The sequence below is a fragment of the Cygnus olor genome, chromosome 4, assembly GCF_009769625.2.
Source record: "Cygnus olor isolate bCygOlo1 chromosome 4, bCygOlo1.pri.v2, whole genome shotgun sequence".
Lineage (NCBI taxonomy): Eukaryota > Metazoa > Chordata > Aves > Anseriformes > Anatidae > Cygnus > Cygnus olor.
This window is the reverse complement of record NC_049172.1, coordinates 6555345-6581519: the sequence shown is the minus strand read 5'-3', so window position 1 is coordinate 6581519 and position 26175 is coordinate 6555345. Positions and strand designations below refer to the sequence as shown.

The following is a 26175-nucleotide window of genomic DNA, read 5'->3' as shown; positions in this document are numbered from 1 at the left end:
AGCTTAAATGTATACAACTTCATTAAGTGAGATAGCCTAGGTGACTATATAATTAGGAAGCCATACCTCTGATTCACTTCCCCACTTACCAGAGACTGTACTATACTGTAGCTAGAAATGGTTCTTAACATTTCCCTCAGCTCAGGAATGAAAGTGTTTCCTCCTTTAGGTTGAGCTTTAACCACCTGCTCTTCATCTGTGAGCTGATCTTGTCCAGGTGCAGCCCAGTGTTCTCCAGGAAAGTGGCCACATTGTCTACCATTGCAAACTGCTCACACCTGAGTCCTTATTTTCTGTCTAGTTCCCCTAGTGGAACCAGGATTAGAAAGCTTACTTGGCTTTTCAGGTGAGAATCATGTGCTTTAAAACAACTTATATATCTAGAGTGTTCTGGGGACTTACAGTCCGGACCTTATTGTGAGTTTCAATAGCAGTAACATTTCTGTTATGATATTGAGTTATAAGGAAGACAAAGTTATATTTTAAATATAATTTAGAAAGAGGCTTTTCTTTAAGAATCTAGATGTTTGGGGAAGCTGATTCAGATCTCACAGGGAAACCTGAGCCTGTGTACTTGATAATGTGACCTTTTAAAATAAATCTACCAAGTAAGTCTGTTTAAGTTTTGGAGCTTTTCCACCTTGTCTGGCTTCCTGGTACTTGTTTGTACAGGTCTTGCTCTGTGAGCATGCCTGTGACTAGCTGTGACATGGCATCTTTTCTTTTAAACTAATGTTATTTTGAAATGCTTCTCGTGTTTTAAATCCATCTAGACTTCCTTCTTATAAAGCTTTGGTGCCCAGTTCTCTTCTCACTTGCTTTGCTTACTTCAACGTACTTGTTTCCATAGAACTGATTAATGTTAGGTCTTAAGAGTACAGGAAGTATTGTATTTAAAAAGGAAAAACACTTCATTCAGAAGTGCTAAGTCATGAAAACCTGGACTTGGAACGGAATGGACAAATGCATCTTTAGACCTACATCACAGAGCAACAAATACAGGAAATGGGTCTCTGCATATGTATGTGTGTATAACCTGTATGAGACTTCAGTTCTTTTATTCAGAGGCAGAGAAAATCCTATGTATTTCTAAGCTTCTTTCTGTAGCCTTAGTACCAATTTCAAACAAGCATGTCTCCATTCCTACTCAGAGATATAGTGCACAGCACTGACATCTGAATTTACTCCTTTGCTACGGGTGAAATCAGCTAACACGTGGACAGAGAGGAGGTGGTCAGCAGCACAGTCTCCATTTGTGACATGACTGAATTATATATATGGTGTTAAAGATAAGAATGTAATAACTCTCTGGTTTAAATAATAATAATAAAAAAACACACATTTTTTCTTCTCAACTCAGTCAACAGGTTTCTTACGATTTCACCTTGTTTCTTTTGACTCCATTTTTGTTCTGGATGGAAGTCCCTTGTTTCAATACAAGAAATAGTTGCATCATCTCATTTATAGTGTTGCTTTTCTTGTATGCATGTATTTGTTGTTTTTTAACTTTTCTCATCATTTATGATTTTTTTTTTGTTAGTCTAATTGAATTCTGAGGTAAATAACTGCTGAGGTCTCATCTTATGTGGCCCTGGCACAACAGGAGCTCCTCACAGGTGCTTCTCTGGTGTGCTGATGAATTTTTGGACTAACTTACCTCAGGTTAGCCACGCTGGCTGTTGATCTGAGATGCTCTTCACCCTTAGCAAATGGGAGGCTTAAGACTCAGTGAAAGGATGTTTGGATTATTTCGCGTAATGTCTGTGAGCAGTTAAACGCGGTGCTGGCTGCCTTTCTTCAACCATGGCGAGATGCGTCTGGGAGACCTAGCTACGCAGTACTAAAACTAACACGTTACTGACGGTGGGTGCTACTTCACGGACTTTAACCGACGAGGACGCTTGCTCCGCCGGAAAACTACACGAATACCTAAAAAAAAAAAAAAAAAAAAAACACAGGCTACGCTCCCAGCTCCCTCCTGCGGGCAGGTGGCGGGCAAGCAGCACCCCCACCAGCCGCCCCTCAGCAACGGCCGCCCCCAACGGCCGCTCCCGCCCAACGGCCGCCCCGCTCCTCCCTCCCCGTGAGCGTCAGCGGGAATTTCCAGCCAGGAAGCCTGGCGGGCAGGGGCGGGGAGGCTGCGGCCGCTCGGGCCGGTGCCGCTCGGCTGCCCTCGCCGCTGGGGCGGGGGGAAAGTCCGCGGAACCGGGGGGGAGGCTCCATGGCGCGGCGCTGAGGGACCCTTTTACCTTCACGGAGCGGGGTCGCCGCCGCCCCGGGGCGAAAGGGGAAGGCGGGGGCCGGAGGCACCTCCCGCTTCCTGCGGCGGAGTTCCTGCCCAGGGCGCCGGCCCTCGCCGTGCCTGCGCCGGATCGGGAAGGCGGCAGCCCGGTAAGTGGTTGGTGCGGGGTGGGAGACCTCCGAGGAGCTTTGTCCGCCTCGGGAGGTACGGGCTGGGGGGGTTGTAGGGCAGCGGAGCGGCCGGTGCTGCGTGCTTGCAGCGAAGTGCTCTCGGCTTCCTTCGTGCTCGCCTAGAACGGAGCTTTGTTCCCCGAGAGATGAGCTGCTGGCTGCTTGGCCGCTATCACTGCACTGCTAGGTAATTGCATGCGAATAAGCACGAGTTGCCCCTAAGCGTTCGCTGGGTAAGGCTTCGTAAGCTGGAGAGCCTCGTAACTTGGCACTGCGTTTCACCTTTCTGTCTAAAAATGCCCCAAGTCTCTGCTAAAGGACTGTTTTTGAAAGAAATATCGATTTTAAAACTTTAAGGAGCCTGTCGTCTTTGGCATGTTTAGTTTCGTGCTTCAGAAATCCTCTTTTCAGAGAGAAACTTAATATTAAGTGGATTAACTCTCCCTCACTGCCCTATGCTGTGCAGCATTTAAGGTGCTACGCCACTGCTGTCAAGCTCAAAGAGCAGGGTTGAAAATACATAGTCTTAACAGCTCTTCATTTTTATTCATGTTGAATCCATAGACCGTGTACTGGGAAGCTTTTGCAATAATATTTTAGTCAAAGTATCCCATTATTTCAAAAGAGAGTGTAGCTGCCCATTCGAGGAAAGCATTAGCCCAGACGTCATTCAAAGACGTCATCCTGTCTGCAGTGTTTTGTAATCTACAGAAATGACTACAGTTTAATTGAGAAAATGAAAGAGGAAAAAGAAGCCTGTAGCGATCCAGAGGCAGGCCCTCTGTTCTGTAAACTTTTGTGGCTCACTAATTGGACCGACACACCTGCTGAAATGCTGCTGTCAGGATCTGCCACGGAGTGTTTTCAAGAGGTTGCTGTAGAGATTTCAAGGAATCTCAGTGCTGAGATACATGCCAGACCTGCTAGTATTTCAGGTTAAATTCTTTGAAGCAGAAAGGAGAAAATCCTTTTTCTTTCTTCCACCCTCTGTCCCTTTTTTTCAAGAAAGAAATGTCAATCAACAGTGCAGTCATTAAAATGAAATTGTTTCCTCTTGTGAGTAATGAGAGCGCTTTGAATAGAGTTAAGGTTGTAAAACTGAATGGCTTTGTTTCATTTCATGTCACGTTGGGTGTCTTTTAAAAAAAAAAAAGATGTTGTAGCAGATAAACTTCATAACAGTAGACGCTTAGTTCAGTCAGTGTCTTTGTGATGTTTTTGCAGTTTGTATTCTGGAATCAGAAAGTTTGCTGTAAAAGTGTGCTGGGAGAGGAAAAAAGTTAATCTTGGGAGAGGGTGAGGAGGGTGAAAGCAGAGAGCAGTACTTCATTTTTATGCACGTTCTAAAATTTTCTGCCTCACTTACTGAAAAATAGCAATTGTTCTCAATGTTACTATGTATTTCACTTTTAAAATACATTTTAATGATAATTGTAAATGTACTTCCTTGTTGAGGTGGCATTAGGTGATTCAAGTAGTGGGCACCTACAAATAAATGCCACTGATTCAACTTTGCTAATTAATAGATATTTCGGGGGATTTTCATGAAAAAATAAAGTTCCTCTTCTTCATCACTGCCTTTTCCCAAAACCCTCCCATGCTGCTGTCTCAGGAATACATGCAGGGTCCAAAAATAAGTGCAGCTAGGGATTCATGTTACCTTCTTATCATCACCGGTGACACTGGAAGGAGAGGAACCACGTCTGCAGGCCCATGAGTCTTCACTGTCAGGGATTCTCTCTGCTGACTAGAAAGCTTAAGTCTCCCTTAATAGTTACATGCATGCATGGTAAATGTTGCATTGAAGCTGTGAAGATAGAGTGGAAAAACAATATATGTATATATTTGCTAACTTACAGTAGGCTTTCTGGTGCAGCTGTTGTTTAGAACTTTCTGCAGTTTTCAGAGATTCTGGTTAATTGTTTTGTGTTTTCATGGATCTCTTCAATACTCCCTAAAATCTTCCTACCTTTTGGTGCTGTAAATGTTTGCCAACTCTTTTGTCAGACAAATAAGTCTCAATTTAGGAAATTCATTTTCTTAAGCAACTAAAGGAAAGCCTAAAGTTGGTTTAAATATTTTTTTCAACATAGTGGTAGCTTTTTTGTTGGCTCTCAGACACAAAGTAACACAGCTATTATAAAGCAAAGAGGAGAGAGAGTTTCAGGTTAAACGGTGAAAAAGAAATTCAGGTCTTGGTCACTTCTAGCTGGCACAGGATTTTTACAAGTGGAAGTTGTGATTTGATGTCCAGTAAACAAACTGTGAATTTTTTATAAAGTTCTGCATTGATAGTATCATAATTACAGCTGTCATTAATTGTGCCCTTAGGTCAGCCAGGCACTAAGTTTGCATCTAATTTTGAGTGTAGAAATAATCCAGTGGATCGTCAGCAGTGAATTCATCTAAGCAGCTATTCTGCTGAAACTCTGTTGACAGTTTTAGAAGTAAGGCCTTGAAAGATGTTTCAAATGATTCTGGTCTCAAGGTAAAATCCTTTGTGTAGGATTTAGGTGGAGCTGACAGACCATGTGTGGGGAGGAAGTTACTGTTGCTACTACTAGCATTTTTTCCGCTTTCAACTTTCAAGTTCTTTTGAAAAGTCGTGCCAGACTTTTTTTTTTTTTCCTTCATTTAAAACACAGAATTAGCTAAGCTAAAATACTTGTGTATTTCGTTCAGTCCTTAAAGCAATCTGTACTGGTATTGCAGATGAAATAGGTCTGGGGGGTGTGTGTGTTTATGTTTTTGGTTTCTTTGCTTTGAAGATTGTATTTATCTGTGCTTGCACACTTATGGGCAAATTTTAGCACAAATGACAAAAACAAAGTGAGCAGACTTTTTCAAGTCTCATTAGTTTAGTCTTTTTTTGTTGTTGTTGTTGTTACATTATAGCCTACTGTAAAAAATGAAGGCTGAAGGAGTTTTATTTCTTTCTAAAACACAAACCCGATAAGCCTTAGTGACCACTTTGCAGCTGGAGATTCAAGCCAAAAGGAAAGCAGAATTGGGACCTTTCCAAGGCAGGGCTCTCGGGCATAACTGCAGTGGTGCTGCCTTCAGTTTTACCTCGGTGGTTCTGCCTGCTGTGTCGCTTAGTTCATAGACCATTTCTGCCATGGTGTGTTTTCAGGGGCTGTTTGTAACCAAAGGGATGCTGAGAATCCCTTAACTTGTTTTGGTAATTGCAGTGGTAACAGCCCGTGCTATTTTCTGAGCCCTCTTTTGCAGCTGTTGGTCTTTAAATGTGGGACTGTGTCTTCAGTAAGACGCCAGAACCCATATGAAAATATCTGGTGATGCTGCAAACCTTCTGTGAACCAGACCTCTGAAATCCTGGCTTTACTGGTTACCTAGCTTCTGAGAAACACAGCTCTCCTCTCCCCAGAAAGGAAAAGGTTTGCCCTTCAATACTGATGATTCATTGCACTTAAGGCTTATGAAGTGGGTGCGTATGTGCTCTTGAAGTTAGAATTTGACTTAGGCGAACAGTTTTGGATGCACTAGAGCTATTTCTAAAGAACATTCAGTGGTTCTTTTTGATCTGTAGCAAACAGTAACAGCATTTTAACATGATTTTTAGGTTAGTTCAAGTAACTTTACCACCCCGTGCGGCTGAAATACGGTGTAGGTAGAGTTGTTTTGTGTCGAACCTCACTGGTTTTACATATACTTAGCATTATACATATGTGACAAACAAACTCTGCTGTATTTGAATACTGTTTATTCCTTTGGTTTAAATTGCTTTGAATATGTTTTTATTAAAACATTTTAATGTTATTCTAACAGTGTCCTGAAAAAAAACAGTTTGTGTTTAGGGTATCATTGTTTCCTCTTGTCATGTTAGTTTGCTATTAAATGATTAAAATACTTCTGGAAAAAAAAATCAGTCATAAAGATACTTAATAAAAGAGCCATTCACATAGACCAGTTAGTATTTGCCAAATGCATTTCCTCACACTATCCTTTTTTCTTTAAATATAGTGGTCAGCTGAGTCAATAATTCTCACTCAAGATTTCCTACAGTAATTCTGCACCAAAATTTTCTGATTCAAAGCATCACACTCATTTGAAATCTCTTTAATTCCTGTGTTCATTTTCATTTCCTAAGCATTTGGCAGTTTTTATACTGTTGTCCAATAATACAATCTTTGAAAAATATTTGAAATCTTTGTTAAATTTTTAAAATATTTTCAGTTTTTAATTGAGAAAATGTACACAACTCCCAGGTCCCACCCAGGAAATAATAAGGAACAGGAAATAATAAGCAGACCTAATTAATAACAAGAGGAGGCAATGTGTGCTGGTATACTAGCGGAAAAAAAAACACGGGTCCTGTAGTGTGCTTTTGTGTTAGGTAGTGTTGCTGCAGCAGTCTACAGATAAATCCGCAGAGGAAAGTAGTGTCTGTGAGTAACAACAAAGCAAAAAGCCTCTGCACAAACCTTTTCTCACTACTGACAGCTTATACTGAAATCTTTATTCCTGGCTTATACCTCTGTGTATTAGCTGAAGGGAAATAAGAAATACAGCTTACATATGCTGCTTTGGCGGAAATTGATGAGCATTGATGATTTTTACACTGAGAACAGTTTCCTCAGAACAGCCTGCCTGCCCCCAGTATTGAAGCCATAGATGGGAGAAGAAACAAAGAAATATTAGTAATTTTGTAATATTAAAAGCAAACTTCAAATTTAAGTCCATTTTGTTGACTTAAAATCCATTAAAAGTAAATAAAATTAATTGTTTGGGCTTCTTCTCAGCTCAAGCAAGCCAGCAATTACTTTCACAGGTTTTAAAATGCTTTTTCTTTCCTGTCTGACATCTATACCAATAATGTGAGTGAAAGTATGCCTGATGTTCCCATAGTATTTTGGTTCTGTTTCCTTGGCATGTTGCAGAACACTGTAGCTGTTAATCACCCCTGGTTTTGAATAATCCAGGGGATTGCTTTTCTGTAGTACACTTCTTTTTCCTTTTTTTTTTCCTCCTTTGGGAAAATGTGTACATGTCTACAGCTTGCATTTTCCCTATTTTTCATGCATGTGCCTCAAGACATTATTCATCTAAATGATAAATATTTGGTCCAGTCTTAACCTTGGCCCAGAGACTTCAGGAACAGTATAATTTATTATCATGGAGGCAAACAAAACAAGTAGTTGAGAATGTAAATAAAATAACCATTGATAAAACCTTTTTTGTATTAAGGTTTTGTTTTATTGGGAGGGGCTTTTCCCCCTTCTTTTTCTCTCCCTCCCCAGCTCCCTCACACTCATCCCTTGGAAACTCTTTTTCTGCAGCAGCTCCGCTCACGGCAGCAATGATGGAAGAAGTGTGAGATGCTGGTAGCTAACAGCTGTCGGAGCCTAGCTGTGTAGACCTGCTTTAAGCAGGTTTGGACAATACGCGTTCAAAATGCCAGCAACTGCTTGGAATCCCGCCTGTACAATATTCCTGCTGTTGTTACATCGCTTTTAGCAGAAATAAATCCCATTTTTGTTAAGAAAAGCATATTTTATTCAGCCTTAAAGGTTTAAAGTGATTAGAAGAACATACATGGCTTAAGCTATGAAAAATAAAGCTTGTTCACATAACTGTTGCCGGTTCATGGCCCCACTTTCAGAAGTGTTAGAAGACCTTTGTATATGTACAGGCCACAATTTTGTGCAGAGGCAGAAGACAGCGGGTCTCAAACTTCCTTTCCCCCTCCCCACCCCGTGCTTCTCTAAGACTATGTTCTACCCCAAAGGCTTTTGCCCTTGAGCTGTGCCCCTGGGGGTTGTATTTTGCGGGAAAATACTGGTTTACAAGGGAAATAAGCTAGGAGGAGGTGTCCAGGAGCTTGGAGGAGGCAGCGCCCCTGCTCTAAGGCACTGCAGCGATGAAGGCTTGAGATCAGTATCTCTGGTCTGTCCGAGCAGCCTGCTCTTGCTCTAGCCAAAATCATCTCACTGCAGCTCTTGTCCTGGTTCCAGCCCTCGCCCAGCAGCTTGCAGTGTCTGTATTGTGCAATACGTTCCCTACGTCTCTGTTTGGGAAATGCGGGTCTGAACGCAGATTGGTTTGCAGCTGATAGAAAAGTGAGGCTCAGGGATGGGTAGTTACTACTAAAAGAAAGAAATAGAGAGGTGAACAATACCAGGTGAAACACGTTGTAGAGAATGTGTAGTATGGTGGTTAGTCTTGTTAGTGTTTCTACCTCAGTATTTCAGAGCTGCTACAAGATTTCAGAAAACTTGATGCCTCATAAAAATACAGTTCTCTGCCATCATTGTCTGCTGTGTTTCATCGCCCTGATGTAGCACAAATATACTCATGACATAATACACATAAAACACAAAGGTCTTTGCCTCTCCTTCATCCTTATTTTTCTCTGTTTTGCATAAACAAAATAAACAGGCTAAGAGCAAAACCACAGTGAATTTTCATTGTGTCCAGTTGAAGTTTATTTTTAACAGGTAAATTACAATGAAAGCCAAATTAAAGAGAAAAAACACACTGCTAGAAAACGTGCAGAAAGAACTGTGCTTTAAATATATCAAGTCAGTTAAGTGTAATAGTTGAGTTTCTCTTGTTTTGAGGCTGCGTTTGCCTTCTGAATCCCAGCCTTAAAAGGTGAGAAGAGGTAGATCTTGTATGTAAAAATTTCTCCTAGGAGATACATGTTCTTCAACATAGAAGTTTCTTTACACTGTCAGGCTAATTCCAGTTCAGGACTGTAACAATCTCTGAGTATTAAAGATCATGATCCACTAAAACACACATCCTCAGTCTGCCTTTTACAGACTGTCTTATTAACTCCTGCCCTGTTAATCTGATCAGTGCTATAACCAAACCCTCTTCCATAAAATATTAATCTGTCCTGAACTTAATCTTTATGATGAACTAATTAAAAAAATAAAGGGCAAGTTTTAGAAAGAATGAGTTGATGCTTTGTATTTTAAAACACATCAGGCAAATACCTTAATGCTAGTCTTTTGCGTTCATTTTCTGAGGTTATAATGGGTATTACGTCACATCAGTTTTTATGCTTTTATTTTGGTTGGTTGGCTCAGAGAATTTAAGAGCTGAGTGGTTGTTAAGGTTTTCACCAGGCATCACCCTCTTATGATAAGGCAAGTCTTTGTAGGATAGATATTGGTGAAACTTCATCCTTTGTTTCTGCAAACTGATTAAAGAAAAAATAAATTCAGACTCAAAGAAGATAGGTGAAAAGTAGAGACCTGCTTACCATGTCTCTTTGAAGGTCTGGGAAAGGAAGCATATCTCTTTTTTTTTTTTTTTCTGGTCCCATACGAAGTGTTAGCTTCAAGTAGCACACTTCAAAATACGACTGTTCAGATTTGGGAGACTAAACCTCAAGTTTCCTTCGGGGCTGGGAGCCAGGGGGTGTTGCAGGTATTTAGGGTAATATTCAAATGATTTTATTTCCTGTTGGGAGGAATAAGAAGTCATCCCAAACTGTTAGTGTACAGACTGTTCAAGTTTTATCCCAGCTAGTGTTAGGAGAACAAAGGTAGAAATAAAAAAGAATGAGATCTGAAGTCTTAGTTTTTTAACAGGCATGCAGCTGCCAGGTGAGATGAGTGGAAATGTTTTCTGAAATAACTGGACTGTTAGTATCTGGATCAGACATTGGAGTTTTATTCCTCATTGACAAAGAATTTTGCATTGGGTTATGCTTGTCTGTGCAAAGGTAGTAGGGGAAATGTCCCATTCTATGTTTGTAGGTTGGATATTGGCATCAAAGAGGAAAATGGTTTACCTTATTGGAAAATTCAGGCTGGAATGTTGAAGAGAAACAACAGAGGGAAAGACCTGGCCTCCAAATAATCAGGGTGCTAACAAAAGTTGGTTGAGAAGCCTATCTTTATTTATTTATTTATTTGGGGAAAAAAGGTAGTTAAACACCGTGTACATTAGAGAACAGCAGAGAAGGGCCCTGAAATCAAATGGTGGAGATAAATAGAAATGAGGAATCACATTCCTGGATAAGAGCGTTCCCACATGAATTATGGTATTTCCAATTTAAATGCCTGATCAATATGAGGCTTTAAAACAAATATTCAGAAAACAGTAAATGAACTCGTGTTCTGCCAACTGTGGCTACTTGTGCCTGGTGTTATGCAGTTATTAATGCGGAGCAGTGAGGCCAAGTAGCTGCCGCTATGTTCTCCTGGTCGATTGGTTAGATTGGTGCAATCCCATCAGCTTCCATATATGTGTATGTACATATATCTTCCTGGTTTTTGTTTTTTTTTTTTATTATTATTATTAATTTATTTTCTCTTTTTCTAACCTTTTTCACAAGAAAAAGAGCCACTGTGGGGAGAAAGGAAAAGTGCACACATGTGCCTACACATACTTAAATTCCCTCTGCAAGCCCAGCTGTGTGGTTTTGAACAAATTTAGCTGGATATTAGGGTTTCCCATCGTGCTAGGGGCTACCTGAGGTTCCTTTACCCATCGCTGAATAGTCACACTAAAAATACAGCGAGTTGAAACATTTAGTTTCCTGGGCCCCATTATCTGAAAGACTTGAGAGGATCTCCAGGGTGGAGAATGTTGTGGTTGGTTGTGGTCTGCAGGTGGAGGGGTATTTTTTGTAATGTAGATTTGAGTTCGCAGTGTAGCTTCGGGGAACAGGAGATTATGTGGGGACCAGGCATATATGGCAAGATGAACTTCCACAAAACAATTTTAATCTGGGTCATCTTCAAATGAGAGAGATGTGGTTTTGACCTGACTTTTCTAAGGTGCATATAGCTTGGATAAAAATAATCTCTGAGCCACAGTACAGCCCATGTAGCTCTCTGTGTAAGGAGAGTGAACACAGCTACTCATGGCAGATGCTAATCTTATCACTTCATGCACGCAGAGAAGGTGTGTGGAAATTCACACCGTAAGGGAAGAGGGCAATTAAAAGCTATACTGTGTGTGTTGAGCTCTGTCCTTAATGCTTGGGTCTGATTCTCTTTCTTTTTTATCATGTTATTGACGCTTCCTAGATTTTTTTTTTTCCAAGAAGAGGAAGGTTAGAGATTTGATAACTAAATAAATCTGAATCAAAAAAATGCTAATTTGGAAGTAGTACTCCTGGAACTTTTTTGTCATTTGGCTTTCAAAGAGGACAAAGCATGTAATGAAACAGAGAGCGCTCTCAGTCATTTAGAGGGGTCATTTTAAACTGCTGGGTTAATTTTTGTCTAGGCCCTGCAACGGCACTCGAGTGTCAGTTTACATACACAAAGCCATATATTTGCACATCTAAATCATCTCATGTTTATATTAAACTGGCTTAGCAGTCATGCCAGGGAGAATGTCTTTAACCTTTCCCCAAAGCATTGCAGCTGACTGCTGAACACAAACGAGCTTAAGTAAGAGACACCTGTGCTTTTGGTGCCAGAGAGATTGGGCTTAATATCTCGTTACAAACTCCTCACTACATATCTACAGCAGCTGGGCACTATGCAGGTACCTAACTGCTGCTTCTCATCTCCAGTGACTGCAGTTTTGCTCTTGGGACGTTGTTGTTCACTGCATTAGCCAAAAAAAACAGAAAAGACAGTTTTGATCAGGTGAATTTTGAAGGACAGGTTCTGACAGACGTAGCTGTCATTTCTGCCTGAATTTTGGTATCAGGGGTCTTTAAATGAAAAATTTTCAGAAAGACTGCCTCTGCAGTATTTTTCCACTTTGAAGTCACATAGCACATCGTTGTAAATGTGACCAGGAAGCAGAGCAGGTGTGCAAACCTTCCTCCACGGGGTTCTGCTGGACCGGGAGCGAGGCAGTCCAAGAAACCAGAATAGGGTAAAGATGGTGGCATATGTTGTGAAATCTATCGTGTTAGGCTTAAAGTTAAAGCTGGGAGATGCTTTGTTTGAAAGTTTTGCAAAGAAACATGCAATCAGCAATCTGGGAAGTGGGCAGATGCTGTTGATCTTGGCTCCTCAGAAGCTTTGTTTCCTGAACACGTGTAATTACTGTTATCTAGGTATTTTAGGTATTTTGAAACAATTTTGCTTATGTGACCCATGAAACAGCAATTAAATGTAAGAGATCACAAAACAAGGCTTTTGGGGCCAGTTTTTATTCTCTTGTGCAGAAGAGATCCAGCACTTGCACTCTTGTTACCTAATCAGTGCGCATCAGTGGGTATACCCTGACACTTCCTAAGAAATGTTGGCTGTTGAGGTCCTCAGGTTATTTACCATAACACCTACAGCTTTAATCGGGAAGTGTTTGCCAAAAACTGAATTACAGATTCAGTGATTTCAATAACTTGTCACTTGATGATAAGCAATATATTTGTTTGTTTCTTTTATGGAACTGAGATGTCAATGAAACACATCTTAGTAAAGTTCATTCTATACAGCAGGTTTCATTACAAATGCCTTGGATGTTAATTTTTTTCTATAAAGATTGGTAATAATAGCAAATTATTCATGAAAATAATGCTGTGCATAGTTTGCTTCTGAAGCAAAGTGCTTGACTGGTGTTTATATTGCTGAAGTCCTGATGTATTAGGTAATGAGGTACAGCATGGGCCACTGTGGCTGCTCGTTATATCTGCTACCCATTTTTGGCTGAAATCTTATGACCAAATATTTAATATTTACTCAAATACTGCAACTGAGTATTATCTAGTAGATATTTCTGTCTAAACTTGAATTATAAATGAGCAAGCACTTTTATATTCTAGGTTCAAAAATACTTTTACCTTCACTTCACTACCTTTGCTAGAAGTCATCTGTGTATTAAGTGCCTCCTATTTCACCATTTAAAATTTTCTTCCATTTTCTGCTTGTGTGGGATGGGTGGCTCTATGTTGTCTTTGGAGCTTTGTCTCTGTCAAAGTGAAGTACCTAAGTATTCCAGTTGTCTTCTTGATAGTTGCCTTTCTAATTCCTGTAGAGGGTACATGGTGACTCAGTTTTTCTGTACTGGTTTACTGCTTGCTTGCTACTCTCTTCCGTAGGGCTGTAGGTTTTCACAGGTTGCTTTGCTTTGCTGGAAAACGTGGTTCATGTTCACTGTAGTGGAATATGAGAGCTAGCAACACATTTGTATCTTTTATTACTTATTCCCCTTATTTAGGGTGTCTGCATGCACGCAGACATCAGTCTCCTGAAATCGTCACTATGGTTTTTTTCAGATATGCCCTTGGAGAGCCCTTTTCAGTAAGATCAACACAAATGAAATTGTAATTCTTTCAATAATATTTACACACAGGGAAATAACACTTATCTTTTATAATAGACCTAAAAAATTCCTAAGAAAAATTCCAGGTTCTACTACTGGCTTTCCATTATGTCCCCTGCATAAGGCAGGCTACAATTTCCCACTGGTCCAGCAAGACCCGTGAGAGGGGGTTACATACGTTGTACAGTCATATATCACTGTCAGCACTAAAGATTTGTTTGGTGCCAACCACTTGTGGACCTCAGGAAATAAAGCTGTTAAAGTTAGTCGACGTTTGACTCTCTTTTTTTTATTTAAAGAAAAAGGTATTGAATGTTCTTTCTTGGGGATCCTAACCTTGTATTTAGCAGTACTTTACAAGAAACAATTAATTAATTCATTAATGCTCTGATGTTGTCTTATTGTATAAAAATGCAGAGTGCTGTCTTTGCTGAACTATGATGATGATTCTGCCTGAACTCCAACAACAGAATAGCCAGGGTAAAGACAGAAACAAATTAATTCCTAATTTAAATGAAGTTGCAGTAAATGTTGACTTCGGGAATTTAATGTCAGGAGTTTTGAGTTGCTTGGGAGCAGGCAATGGAAGACCCTCTCTGTAGCATCTCCTGTCCCTAACCCTTGCAAATACTGGGGAATTTTAGGGGTGTTTTAGAAATCATTAATGTTGTAGGTAAATCAGGATGGGTCAGAGATGGACCTTTTAGCTCTAACAGTTTTCATCCTTCTCAATTGCTCTACTTTGAAAAAAATGAGAGTTCTGATAATTCTTCTTGTGTTTCAGGACTTAAAATGGCAGGAGAAGATCCCTATATTATGGGAGTGTCAGATCCCCAAGTAAGTGTATTATATTTGTGTATTTTCAATATCCCTGTATTCTGTTCTAGCTCTCTGTGTTGCCTTCCTGTTGTGCTGTCCTGTCATTTCCTAGACCTCAAAACATGCAAATTTAAATGCATTCAGCTATTGGCAGAAATCAAATTTGAGGGGAATCTAGCTTTTATTTTTTTCTCTAAGCTGGTCTTTACGTGATCTGTGAAGTACCTCACCACCGGTGAAATGGCTAAAGTGAGAAGGAAAGCCAGGCCTGTTTGCAAGAAGCAGTTGAAAACCATACTCATTTTTATGCCCTATCTGCCTGGGACACTTGCTCTGGAATTCTTTCTGTTGTGGGCATTGGACATGGTCTGAAAAAGAGGCCCCTTATGCCCTAAAAGGCCACTTTATATCATTTTTGGTGAGATTTGCATTCATACTGATGACTAAAATGTCCCTTCACTTGCACAGATCAAAAGGTCTGGCTCTTCAGCCACTCTTCCAGATCTCATTAGGTCATTTTATGATTTAATTGTGAGAATTTTATCTGAATGAAGAACAGATCATTTCTACTCACTTTAATTTCCAAAAATAGATGATTTTCTCTTTTGTGCTTGCTCTACTGTAGAAGATTTATACTTGACAACATTTCAATGGATTAAGACATGTCTGTGTTCAAAAGAAAAATTGCAATTTAAGCAGGGCATACTGTTTTTTTGCATTAGAGCTTGTAAATGTATTTGAATAAGGAATGTAGTCTGGTGGGGTATTATCACAGAAGTTGAAATGAAAACTCACATGGCTCTCAACAAGGCCTTGTGCAAGACGTCTAAGGTCACATTTTCAGAATTTGGCCTCTAATATCTTTTGAACAAACAGCTGTTAGTGCCTGTAAGCAAAATGCATGCCTAGAAATTGTGCTGAGCTCAGTGCAGTCATGTAAGATTCGTGAAATTTTGCCCCTACCATCAACTTTGCTGGCATTGCTGTTGCCAGCAGAAATAAACTAGATACAAAATGTTTACTTATTGGAGCCTGAATATTTGCAGAGAACTCTGAAGTTCTTTGCTGAAAGTTACTTTATGAAACTGTTTATGTGTGTAGTAATGAAGAGTATACTCTTTTTCAATATAGATGTTTGCAATGGACCAGTTCATGGGAATGAATACAATATTTAATAATACAGGTTACATCACTTCAGACTTACCACTACGAACAGGTAGGAACTGTTGCTATTGGATTGTGCTATTTTCGTGCTGTTTCTTCCAGTTTTGTTTTTCTTTTGTGTGAAATTCTTGTCAGAGATTGCTTTGTTTACACTATTGTATTTCTTAATACTATATACAAAGTTGTCAACTAGACTAATGTTGGACTGACTTCATATTAAACCTTCGACCATCTCTTATTTAACCTCATGAAAGTTTCAAGAGTGAGACAAAGTGATTTTCATTTGACTTGTACAGAAACTGAAAGTTTCAATCAGTTAAATGATTTGAGTGACCAAAGAGCTTTGAGTGACCTCTTCTTAATTTATTTTTTTAATTTGCATCATCAGTGACCTCTAATGTTTGTATTGCCAGTTTGCAGAGTACAATATGTACTTTTTTTCTCTTGAACATTTGTTGTAATAATTCTTAAGGTGCTTGTTTTTCACTAATAAAAAGTAGAGTGTATTCAACTTCCTGTATCATTCGAATGTGTTTTTCCTTCTCAGTGACTTCTCTGTTTCCTGTACTGTGGCTGTCTGGTATTAAAAGTACCTGACAACTTCCTGAATAATAACACCAGTTTGAAAGTTCAGAGTCAAATTTTGCAACCGAACACTGAAAATAACCAAATAGTGTTCTGCAAAAGCCTGATATGCAGTTCTTCCACTATGGTTCCAGAACAAGAATGTCAAATATGTGTGTTATATCTCAGCCAGTATTAGCTGCTTGATCAATTTAGGTCTGGTTTTGCATATTAAATTTCTTTATTAATTTTGCTTGAATTTGGAAAATCCTATGTTTCTCCTGCTTAATTTATTAAAATGGCTGATTGGAAAGGAGGCAGGAATTAAAAATCTATTTAACTATATGAGTTTTTTCTTGATTTACCATCTCCAGTATAGTTATTAATGTCTTTTAACATGGCAACTTTCTCTTGTTGATTTGATCTGTTTGAGTCGGTTGTATAAGGATGTAGGTAGTATCTTCTATATTGCAGATGGCATTGTTTTGTTGAAAGAGCAAATCCCCTTTGTGTTTTTGCTTTTTTTTAATATATTTGATACACTTGACAGCAGTGAAGGTGTAAAGGATAGAATGAAATAAACAATTAGCCTTTTACTTCATAGGTAAAATTCCACTTTAACGTAAAAATAAATGCTGATTGAAAAATAAAGGCATGTTTACTGTTTCAGTGCTTCCTGGTTTAAACCATACTTCAAGTTCTCTTGACTGAATATTAGCGAGGAAGGATCAAGAAACACATATGGTACAGATAATTTTGTTTCAAGATAAAATGTTCCGATGAGCAAAGCTCTTGACAAATATGGACAGGCATCCAGCAAATGAATGTTGCAATCATTTGTTTGCACTGTTTTTATTAAGGCAGTATAATTATACAGTAAGATTCGTCTGTGTAAGATTAAAGGGCTTGTAAGTTATATACCAAGGGCTTTTTTTTTCACTGTTCTCCCAGAGTTTCTAAGGAACGAATAAGGTTATTGGAATTTTGATTTCCCCAGAATTATATCTTTTTTACACATACTATTTAAGCTTACTTTGTACTCTTCATGCCAGGTTCATTCCATACAAATTATTCAGGTATCTAAAACTGATTTTCAGATATCTATGTCATGTCTAAACTAGAAAACAGCTGTTTTTAAAATCACGTCAGGGAGTCAAGAATTCACTGGGATCTAGAATCACAGAAAACTCTTTCAAGTCTAAGTCTAGCTGTATCCTTTATTCACAAAATTACTTAGAAACCGTCTTTTTTTCTTTCTTTTTTTTTATGGCGCTGCTCTTGTCTACTGCTGAAATATAGGTGGCACATTCTCCGTGTACAAAATGGGATTTAATTAAGAAGTGTGGATTTCTAATTATTACAAACAGAAGCTCAATCATAAATTTCAGAAAAGGTTGTCAATTCAATGCTATCTAATGATTTTGTTTCTTAAGTACTATCACTATAATACTTACTTCCTCCCCTGCTTGAAACTATGGTGTATTGATAGCTAGCTTTTTAGTTATAATGTAATATAATAATTTATATATTATGTTCTGGTTGTTTCTAAGCAGGAACTAGTTATTTCTTTCTATACAACAAGACCAGTTACAAATTCAAGTGGGATTTTCCAAAAGTACTTCCAGTCAAGATACAGAGAAGGTGAAATAAGTGTTCTAAAAAGGATTTTTGTTTAGTACAATTGGATGATTTAAACACAAAGATCCAAGGACATTAATTATTGCTCATGATTTGGTGTGGTGCCTACATCTTTCAATCTCTACATTCATAAATGCGCATTGTCAGACATATTACATTGGCAGGCAGTTTCAATGTATAACTGAATTGCCATATCATGCCAGTGTAGGTGAATCAACAAATAGCCGGGGAATTTGGGGACTTTCTAATGATAGATGTTCTGCTGTTACATTAATATTTACAGTAATACTGGAAAACCTTTGAGGTGACGGGGCAAGGATTTTTTCTTTGCATTTGTCAGTGCTCAAATCTCTCTGCCCACTTTTTTCTGTCTCACATATATCAGTTTTAAGTAAAAATTACAGTCAGTGCTTGGTTATTTTGGCTCTAAACCTGTAGTAGGTAGTTACTTGGTTCAAGTTTTACATTTACATTTAAAACTAGAAGGAGAAGTGGTCTCTGTGTACCTTGGGTGAAAAAAGGTTATATTTATAACAACTACCGTAACAGCACAAGCTGTAGGACCGAGCTGTGCGTTTAAAATACCCCCAGTAGCAGGCATGGTGTGGCATGAAGTCAGCAGGTTCTTTGGCTCCTTAGGAAGCATCCTGCCTTTGAGAGTCAGGTACTAACCCTTGATGGTGTAGGGGATGGAAAGAGAATTATCTGCAGCATGTATTAAGGCAGTGTAAAAGCAGATACGCAGCAGTCTGATGTCCACTGTGTAGTGGAGGGATAAAGCAGTGCCTGAAATTGGAGAGGACATGGGCAGAACTCTTAGCAAAGTATTTTATAGTTTTAGGTGTTTCTTTCTTACTCCTGATTATACAAGACCATCTATAACCATATTGCAGAGTACTCAAGCTGGGGGGGAGAGATAGGGGTGTTTGGGGGAACTGGTCACTTATTTTGTTTATTAGAGGCTCTCATCTAACTAGCCATTGGCACTCAGTTGTTATTTGTTTTTGTTTGTTTTCTTGTTTTTATTTATTTATTTATTTATTTATTCCAGTCAGACTAAGCCTGTGAAGTTGAAGCAGGACCATCAGCAGCTGAAAAGGCTGCTCAAATTACATTTTCTTGTATTATTTAACCTCCTCTGCCCAACATTCTGCAATGCTTGCTGTTGAGAACCAGGAAAGGTATAGAAGGATAAAGCATGCCCTTTAAAAAAAAAAAAAAAAAGAAGAAGAAGAAACTTTATTTCATATTTTCTCAAAGAGAAAGTTATTCTTAGTGGGAGATTCAGGGAAGCCTGACCATCAGCAAAAATGAGATGGGTGTTCATTTCCTGGTCCCACGGCAGCAGCCCTAGTCCAGAAGCATGGGCAGAATTGCCTACAGCTTTTGGTGTTTTTTTCTAAATCTTCTGAAGAGTGAAATGGGAGAGGAAACAGGTTAAGCAAAGCCCATGTGCTGCTTGCTTTAAACATCTTGCTTTAAATATCACACTTTAAATTTTGCAGAGCCTTCCTGTAAGGGTAGATCCCTGAGGGGGAGGACTTATGAATCACAGAATGGTTTGGGTTGGAAGGGACCTTAAAAACCATCTAGTTCCAAACCCCTGCCGTGGGCAGGGACACCTCCCATCAGACCAGGTTGCTCAAAGCCCCATCCAGCCTGGCCTTAAACGCTTCCAGGGATGGGGTGTCCTGGTTTTGGCTGGTATAGAGTTAATTTTCCTAATCTTCCTAGTAGCTGATATGTTGCTATGTTTTGGATTTAGGATGAGAATAATGCTGATAACGCATCAATGTTTTTAGCTGTTGCTGAGCAGTGCTTACACTGAGTCAAGGATTTTTGGCTTCTCATACTGCCCTGCCAGCGAGGAGCACAAGAAGCTGGGAGGGGACAAAGCCGGGACAGCTGATCCGTGGTGACCAAAGGGATGTCCCGTTCCACATAGCATCATGTTGAAAATAAAACTGGGGGAAATGGCTGGGGGGAGGCGGATGCTGCTCAGAGACTGGCTGGGCATCAGTTGGCAGCTGGTGAGCAATTGCGTTGTGCATCACTTGGGATTTTAATTCTTTTTTTTTTCTTCTCCCTTTCTTATTAAACTGTTCTTATCTCAACCCACGAGTTCTTGTACTTTTTCCTTGTACTCTCCCTGATGACGCTCGGGGGAGTGAGAGAATGGCTGTGTGGTGCTTAGCTGCCTGCTGGGTTAAGCCACACGGTGCATCCCCAACTTCTCTGGGCAGCCTGTTCCAGTGCCCCACACCCTTTGAGTAAAGAATTTTTTCCTAATATCTAATCTAAATCTCCCCTCTTCTAGTTTAAAACCATTTGCCCTTGTCTTATCACTGTCACCTTGACAAAGAGTTCCTCCCCAGCTTTCCTGGAGATCCCCTTTAGGTACTGGCAGGCTGCCGTGAGGTCTCCCCAGAGCCTTCTCTTCTACAGGCTGAACAACCCCAGCTCCTTCAGCCTGCCTTCACAGGAGAGGTGCTCTAGCCCTCTGATCATCCTCGTGGCTCTCCTCTGCCACAGACCTGCTCTAACAGGTCTATGTCTACCACAGGCCTTAAGGAAGGATAAGAGACTAGATCTGGAGTCTGAGCTTTTAGCAGCAAGGTACCACTTCCAAGATGGACACAAGAGGGTTGGTATTGGGTTTTATAACCAAGACCTAGAGGCTGAGAGTGGTTTCATCCATATCTACTGGGTAAAACAGCACACAATTACAAGGGCAGGATGCAATACAGCTGCCTATATCCTCCCAACCTCACAAACCCTTGACTTGGCTGTGGTGGAAAGAGCACACCTCAGTGGGTGCTCCTTTGGGAATTGTGTGTGCAGGGTGAGGCCTGTCAAGAGGAAGAAAGAATGTAAGCGGTGGGAGTGTCAAGATGCAGGAGGGCCTCTGACTCAGACAGGAAGGAAAATGAAGAAATGTAGCAGTTGGAGAAGATGTGGGGAAGTGCGACTGTGAGTCAGGCTGGAGGGGAGGCAGCGGGATGTGAGCTGGCCTGTGGCAAGCGAGGCGAGAAGACAGAAAAGGAAGCATTGAAGAGTATCAGGATGTGGCATTCTGCACCAAACCCCCTCCAGGCTGGAGGACTGCATGACCAAGTTGCCGTTCATAGCCCTCCTGGTTGTGCAGCAGTGCCAGGCAAGTCGTGAGCAGTCTCGTGTCAAAACTCGGCTCTTGGCAGCTGTGGGAGTCATCCCTGTGTGGAGGCCAACTCCGTGACTGTATGCTGCTTCAGCCTCTCTGGGGCAAACGTGGAGCTCAAGCTGTGTGTTTAGTAGTGTTCCTTCTGCTTGTGTAACTCTTAAAGGGGGATTCCTCACCAACGACTTGACCAGCCTGGAACAGAGGTGCAAAAGGTTGTCACAAACCTCGTCATTATACGTGCCATTTACAAGGTGTACATCTTCAGCTTCCTGCCATCTGCTTAGACCAGACATGTCTACTAATAGAAATCAACTATTAAAAACTTCCCTGTGCAAAACACCTTGGTTTATTTCACATTCTCCCTCCTGGGGAAAAGATTTGAGAGAGGGAGAGGAAGAGACAGAGAAGGGACCACACAGCAAATGTTAGGCTGTCTGTCTAACGTACTTCTGGAAAGTATTCATAGCCTAAGGAAGACAGCTGGATGAGACCTTTTGCGAAGCAAAATCCATTTCATAGTCAAAATAATATGTCACTTAGGCTTGAAAGTTACCTTTAATATTTCTGCTTTATTTCTAGATAGCATTTCTGGTATAATCAAATGCCTTGTATTAGTGTGCCTTCTCTGTCCACTTACTCAGATCTGCTTCAAATGCTGTACCAGAGAATTACTTAGTTGTAAGGAAAGAGAAAATGTTTATTCATAAAATCCAAAGGCTAAAATAAGACCTTGCAAAGCTTTGTCTTTAATACATGGGTATATGATCAGTTAATGTCTATTACCACTGATTAATGATAGCAGACTGCACCCTTTTTTGCACTTTCTTAGTATTGGTATGTAAAATACTTTATTTTTTAATATATTTGTATGCTTTTTAGAAGTTTTTTTCCCAAGGGAAAAATTAGTACTACTGTCCTAAGTTTTCCATTTTCCAGAGTTTTCACAAATGCCATGCAAGGTGAAACCATCTCAGTAGTACAAAAAATTCCCCTTGAGCTTTCCACTAGGCCAATATAATGGAAATCCCTCTCTTAGTACTTTGAACTCCCTCATGCAGAGGAAAGTCTTGAACCTGGGTCTGCTGCATCCTGGGGGACTGCTGGAACCACGTAGTAGCTTTTGTATAAAAGAGCACTTTGTTTTTCTGGCTCATGCTTAAGAGGGAGCAGTAAGGTTTTGTGCCGATTCTAATCACAAGTATATGCCTTGAAAGTGAATTCCTAAGGGGAAAACAGCCGAAGAACAACTGCTTGGCAGGTCCTGACCTGGAGGCTTGGTTGAGAGTTGAGCTACGCGGTTGTATTTAAAGTGAATTGCTTCTGCCAGTGCCCAGAAGATACAAGGCCTCTGGATTGTTAAAGTATAAAATTTTAGGTGCCTAATGCATGGGGAGAGTTAGAGGTCTGTGAACAGCGGTCTTACATTCAAGCGCCAGTATCATGCTTAAACTCAACTTTACTCATCTTGACTCCATGTTACAGTCAGAAAAAAGAGCATAAAATCACACTAAAACTAAATAATTAATCTACATCTTTTAAACTTTCTAAAGCCCAAAATGTTTTTCCTGATTTCTAGTGTAAAATAATGTGTGTATTGTCTTGAAGCAGTTGCTTTACATGACTTTAAAGATTTTAATTGTAGCACTGTTTACTTTTTCACAGGAAGAGTGTTGGATTTGGGAACTAAATTATCTTTTTATGTGGAATTGTTGTGACTGGCATTTGCAATGGACCTTTATCATGAAGTTAATTCAGTTTTGCTGACTTTGACAGCAAAATAATAATTCTATCTGTTAGCATATTTATCAAAACTTTTCATTTTGAGAGTAATCAGTTAAGAACTGTGTTGTCTCAGGACGTGAAGGTCTCTTTTATTAAAGTTGTATTGAGGAGCGGAGAAGGACACACGGTCATACTGCAAACTGTAAATGAATTAATCCTCTGCCATTTTTAATTATCAGTGGATACTGAAGTTGAAGCGAGCATGTCATTCTGTGCTCAAACCAAGTACTACCTGGTTGAGGTAGCTGGATAGCGTGGTACTTGCAGGTGGTACAGATGTTCAGAGGCTGACCATACCTTTTCGTGGATGCTGGCAAGGCACAATATGCTTTTTTTTGCTTGCAGGCCCTGCCGTATAGATGTAGCTTGTCTCTTCTGGTGGTTTCATGTGTCCCAGTGAGCTTGCTAGATTCCTCAGCATGAATAGCTTCAGTAGGGTATAAGTGATGATGCATAAACTCAACAGGAATATAGCTGGCAATATATTGTGCAGGTATTCACAGTGAAGCTGTCATTTGGGGTCTGCTTTGATAACAACTGATTTTTTAGCATTGAAACCCAAATTCTCTTCTTTGCTTGTCAAGAGACAGGAAGGATATTATACCTCGCAGAACTGTTGTTTTCAGCCTCAGGAATGGCTTGCATTTGAAGAGGCGTTTCACACCCATCCACCTAGAGAGCTTTCCTTCTCTCTGTGTAAATAATCCAATTGATCAGAGTTGGAGCTTCCTTTGACGAGGTGATTAATTCTGAGGTCTGGTGGCACAGAGTTCTCATTGGATTTAGGGTCTGCTCGAAGGCTATTTAAACTGGTGAGTTTTGAATGAGGTTTGTGTTGTGAAGTTAGCTAACATTCAGGGAATAGTGCAAGGTTTAAAGCTGTTGAAGCTAATAAGCCTTCTTTGAAAAAACAATCAGAATTTGTTAGAACGTAACCCAGTGTGTCAGCAACATGCACAAAGTTGGATTTCATTAAAGAGTCTGCATATAGTCAAATAGGGTGTGCTCAACGTTTTAGAGGCACAGCAGAGCAGTATATTTAAAAGTACATTTGAAATTATCGAAAGAATGTAAATGGTTTAGTCTCCTCAGTTCCATTTTTTAAAGCAGCTCTGACTGTTAGGACATGTTGAGACAGCTTGAATTCCTCCTATATTCCCATACCTCAGAGCTACCGATTGGCTCTCAACTTTCAAAAGCACCTAGTTGGTAGGAAGCCCCAGGGCCAAGGCTTGTGAATATAGTCTTTAGAGCCCAAGGGGTTTAAATACAAAAGTTAACCTTAGCTCAAGAAGGCCAGGCAGCTCATCCATGGCAAGGAGAGGATCCAATTTTTACTCACTGCTCAGAGTCTTAACTGGGTGATCTGAATTACTCCTTTAGGTCCTCTGAGCTAAAAGTAGCTTTTGTTATTTAATCAATCCCTTCTTACTCCAGTGGTCTTGGTAAAGGTTACAAATGGTAGACTCCCAACTGATAAATTAGTTATTAGAATTTTACTTAAGTTCTGAAGATACTTGGGTGCTTTCAAAAAATTTCAAGACATTCAAGGATATCCATTTTATCCCTTTAACTTATGTTTCATTGTAATAGAAATATAATTTGCATTATGACATTTCTTCTTTCTTTTATGTTAGCAGATGGACCATATCTTCAAATCATTGAGCAGCCAAAACAGGTAAGAACACTACATTTTGAAAATCTTTAAGATAGCTATGTCACTATGTTCAGCTTTGAATAAAGCTATGACTTAAGATGAGAGAGAAGGGTTGAAGAGGTTAAACTTAGTAACAAATATGGCATTTAACCATGAGCAGTTTTTCCTCTCACTTTTGTAGTTAAATCATTTCCTGTTTTGTTCTGTCTTCATCTCTGTGTCTCTTTGGAAGTGTCATAAGACCAGAAAAAAATGGAGGGTTTTAAAAAATGTCTTGCTAAATATAGACTTGTCATCTTAGAAATGAGTGTTATAGTACCCCAGTATTTTGAAACGTAAACTCATAGACCAATCATGGGAGTTTTTTATAATTTGTTTCATGTTTCTTGAAAGATGTGAAAGAAAAAAATCCAAACATTTCATTCCATTCCCAGAAGTTACAGGAAGTTTTGACTTGTGTTTTGTCATCATGAAGAAATCCTGTTGTCCTTTGAGATTCCTTTTATTGCAGTTGGCTGTTCTGAATAACCCAAAACAAATGAAGATAAATACTTGAAAGTAACTTTTTTTGGTGACTCAGTAGTGAACGTTCACTTATGCTGCTCTGATAGTGTCAGTTTCATCCTAATGTACTGGTTATTATTCATGCAACTGAAGTACAAAGTAATTCTGGCTGGTGGCATCAGCAATTACAAGTATTCCTCCTTAAGCTGTTACAGTACGAAGTCCTTTTTTTTTTTTTTTGCCTCTCCCACGTAGTTGCATAAAATCCTACATTATGCAGCTGTTAAGTAGATGGTTGTCTAGAAGCCATTCTGTCCTCTGCTTTGTCTTCTGCAAACGCATGTCACAATCCAGTCACTCTCCTAGGAGACTGTAGAGAACATCTGTTTCAGGCACACACTAAGGACATTTTTATACTGAGCATCCCTATGGGAACAGGCGACACTTAAGTGTCTTAGGTGAAACAGCAATGTACTGTGAACTCTTGGAAGAATATGCTGCCTCTTCCTTGTTTTAGATTATCCCAAATTAGGCCACGTCTTTGCATGGCAGAGCCTATAGTGTGCAGTGCCTAAAGAGAAACCACCCTTTTCCATACGTGACATCTCCACAAGCAGCTCTTTAGTGGAATGGCATGTGGCAAGCTGAGCGATGGTTTATAACAGTGTAATGAGGGTGATCCATAGGCAGGGTGCTGTGCTTGTGTTCTTTTTAGGAGCAAAGAGACAGTGGGGGAGAGTAGGACTGTATGTGTGAAAACACAGCTGCCATAGGAAGGGCAATAGACTGGGGAAGGCCACTCGGATGTCTGCTGGACCTGTTGGGCATAACGCATAAGAGGTGAAGAGAGACTGGGTTGTCCCTGGCATCATGACTGTGGAAGTAGCTTTTCCTTCTGGACGACTTGAGTTCAAGCTCATCATAGTTGGGCACTTCACTTGCAATACACTTGGTCACTTGGTCACCATAGGAGGGCAAATATGTGATTTAGGATTAATTACACTGTCTGATCAGCATCTGAACAAAAGACAGATCTTTCCATTTGCTTGGGAGATATGTTCTTAAACTGAAAAGGCTTTGTTTAGTGAGATAGATGTTGAAGCTAATGGTTACAGAGTAATTTTTTGAGACGTTCACTGTCAGCTAATACAGACTTCAAATTCAGAGCTGCCTACTATTACAGTCCAAATGATCCTTGAAGGATGCAACACTTACCTGGTGCTGTTTGAACAGACACATCGGGAGGCCTGTATAAGACAGGGACTTTGCC

General features: G+C 39.9%; 2 protein-coding genes across 4 annotated transcripts in view; one reads left to right on the top strand and one right to left on the bottom strand.

The window, feature by feature from the left end:
- SLC39A8 (solute carrier family 39 member 8) overlaps positions 1–1994 on the bottom strand; it is a 61616-nt gene extending 59622 nt beyond the window's left edge. The window contains exon 1 of one of the 2 annotated variants that reach the window (XM_040555601.1): positions 1658–1994. The gene's annotated coding sequence lies outside the window, so the exon portion shown is untranslated. The remainder of the gene's footprint in view (positions 1–1657) is intronic. The other variant, XM_040555600.1, reaches the window with a different exon arrangement.
- A 95-nt stretch (positions 1995–2089) lies between these two features.
- Positions 2090–26175, top strand: part of NFKB1 (nuclear factor kappa B subunit 1) — a 58061-nt gene continuing 33975 nt past the window's right edge. The window contains exons 1-4 of one of the 2 annotated variants that reach the window (XM_040555587.1): positions 2090–2391; positions 14402–14454; positions 15568–15652; positions 24382–24422. In XM_040555587.1, coding sequence (XP_040411521.1) covers positions 14410–14454; positions 15568–15652; positions 24382–24422 — 171 coding nt within the window. In that variant the 5' untranslated portion in view covers positions 2090–2391; positions 14402–14409. The remainder of the gene's footprint in view (positions 2392–14401; positions 14455–15567; positions 15653–24381; positions 24423–26175) is intronic. The other variant, XM_040555588.1, reaches the window with a different exon arrangement.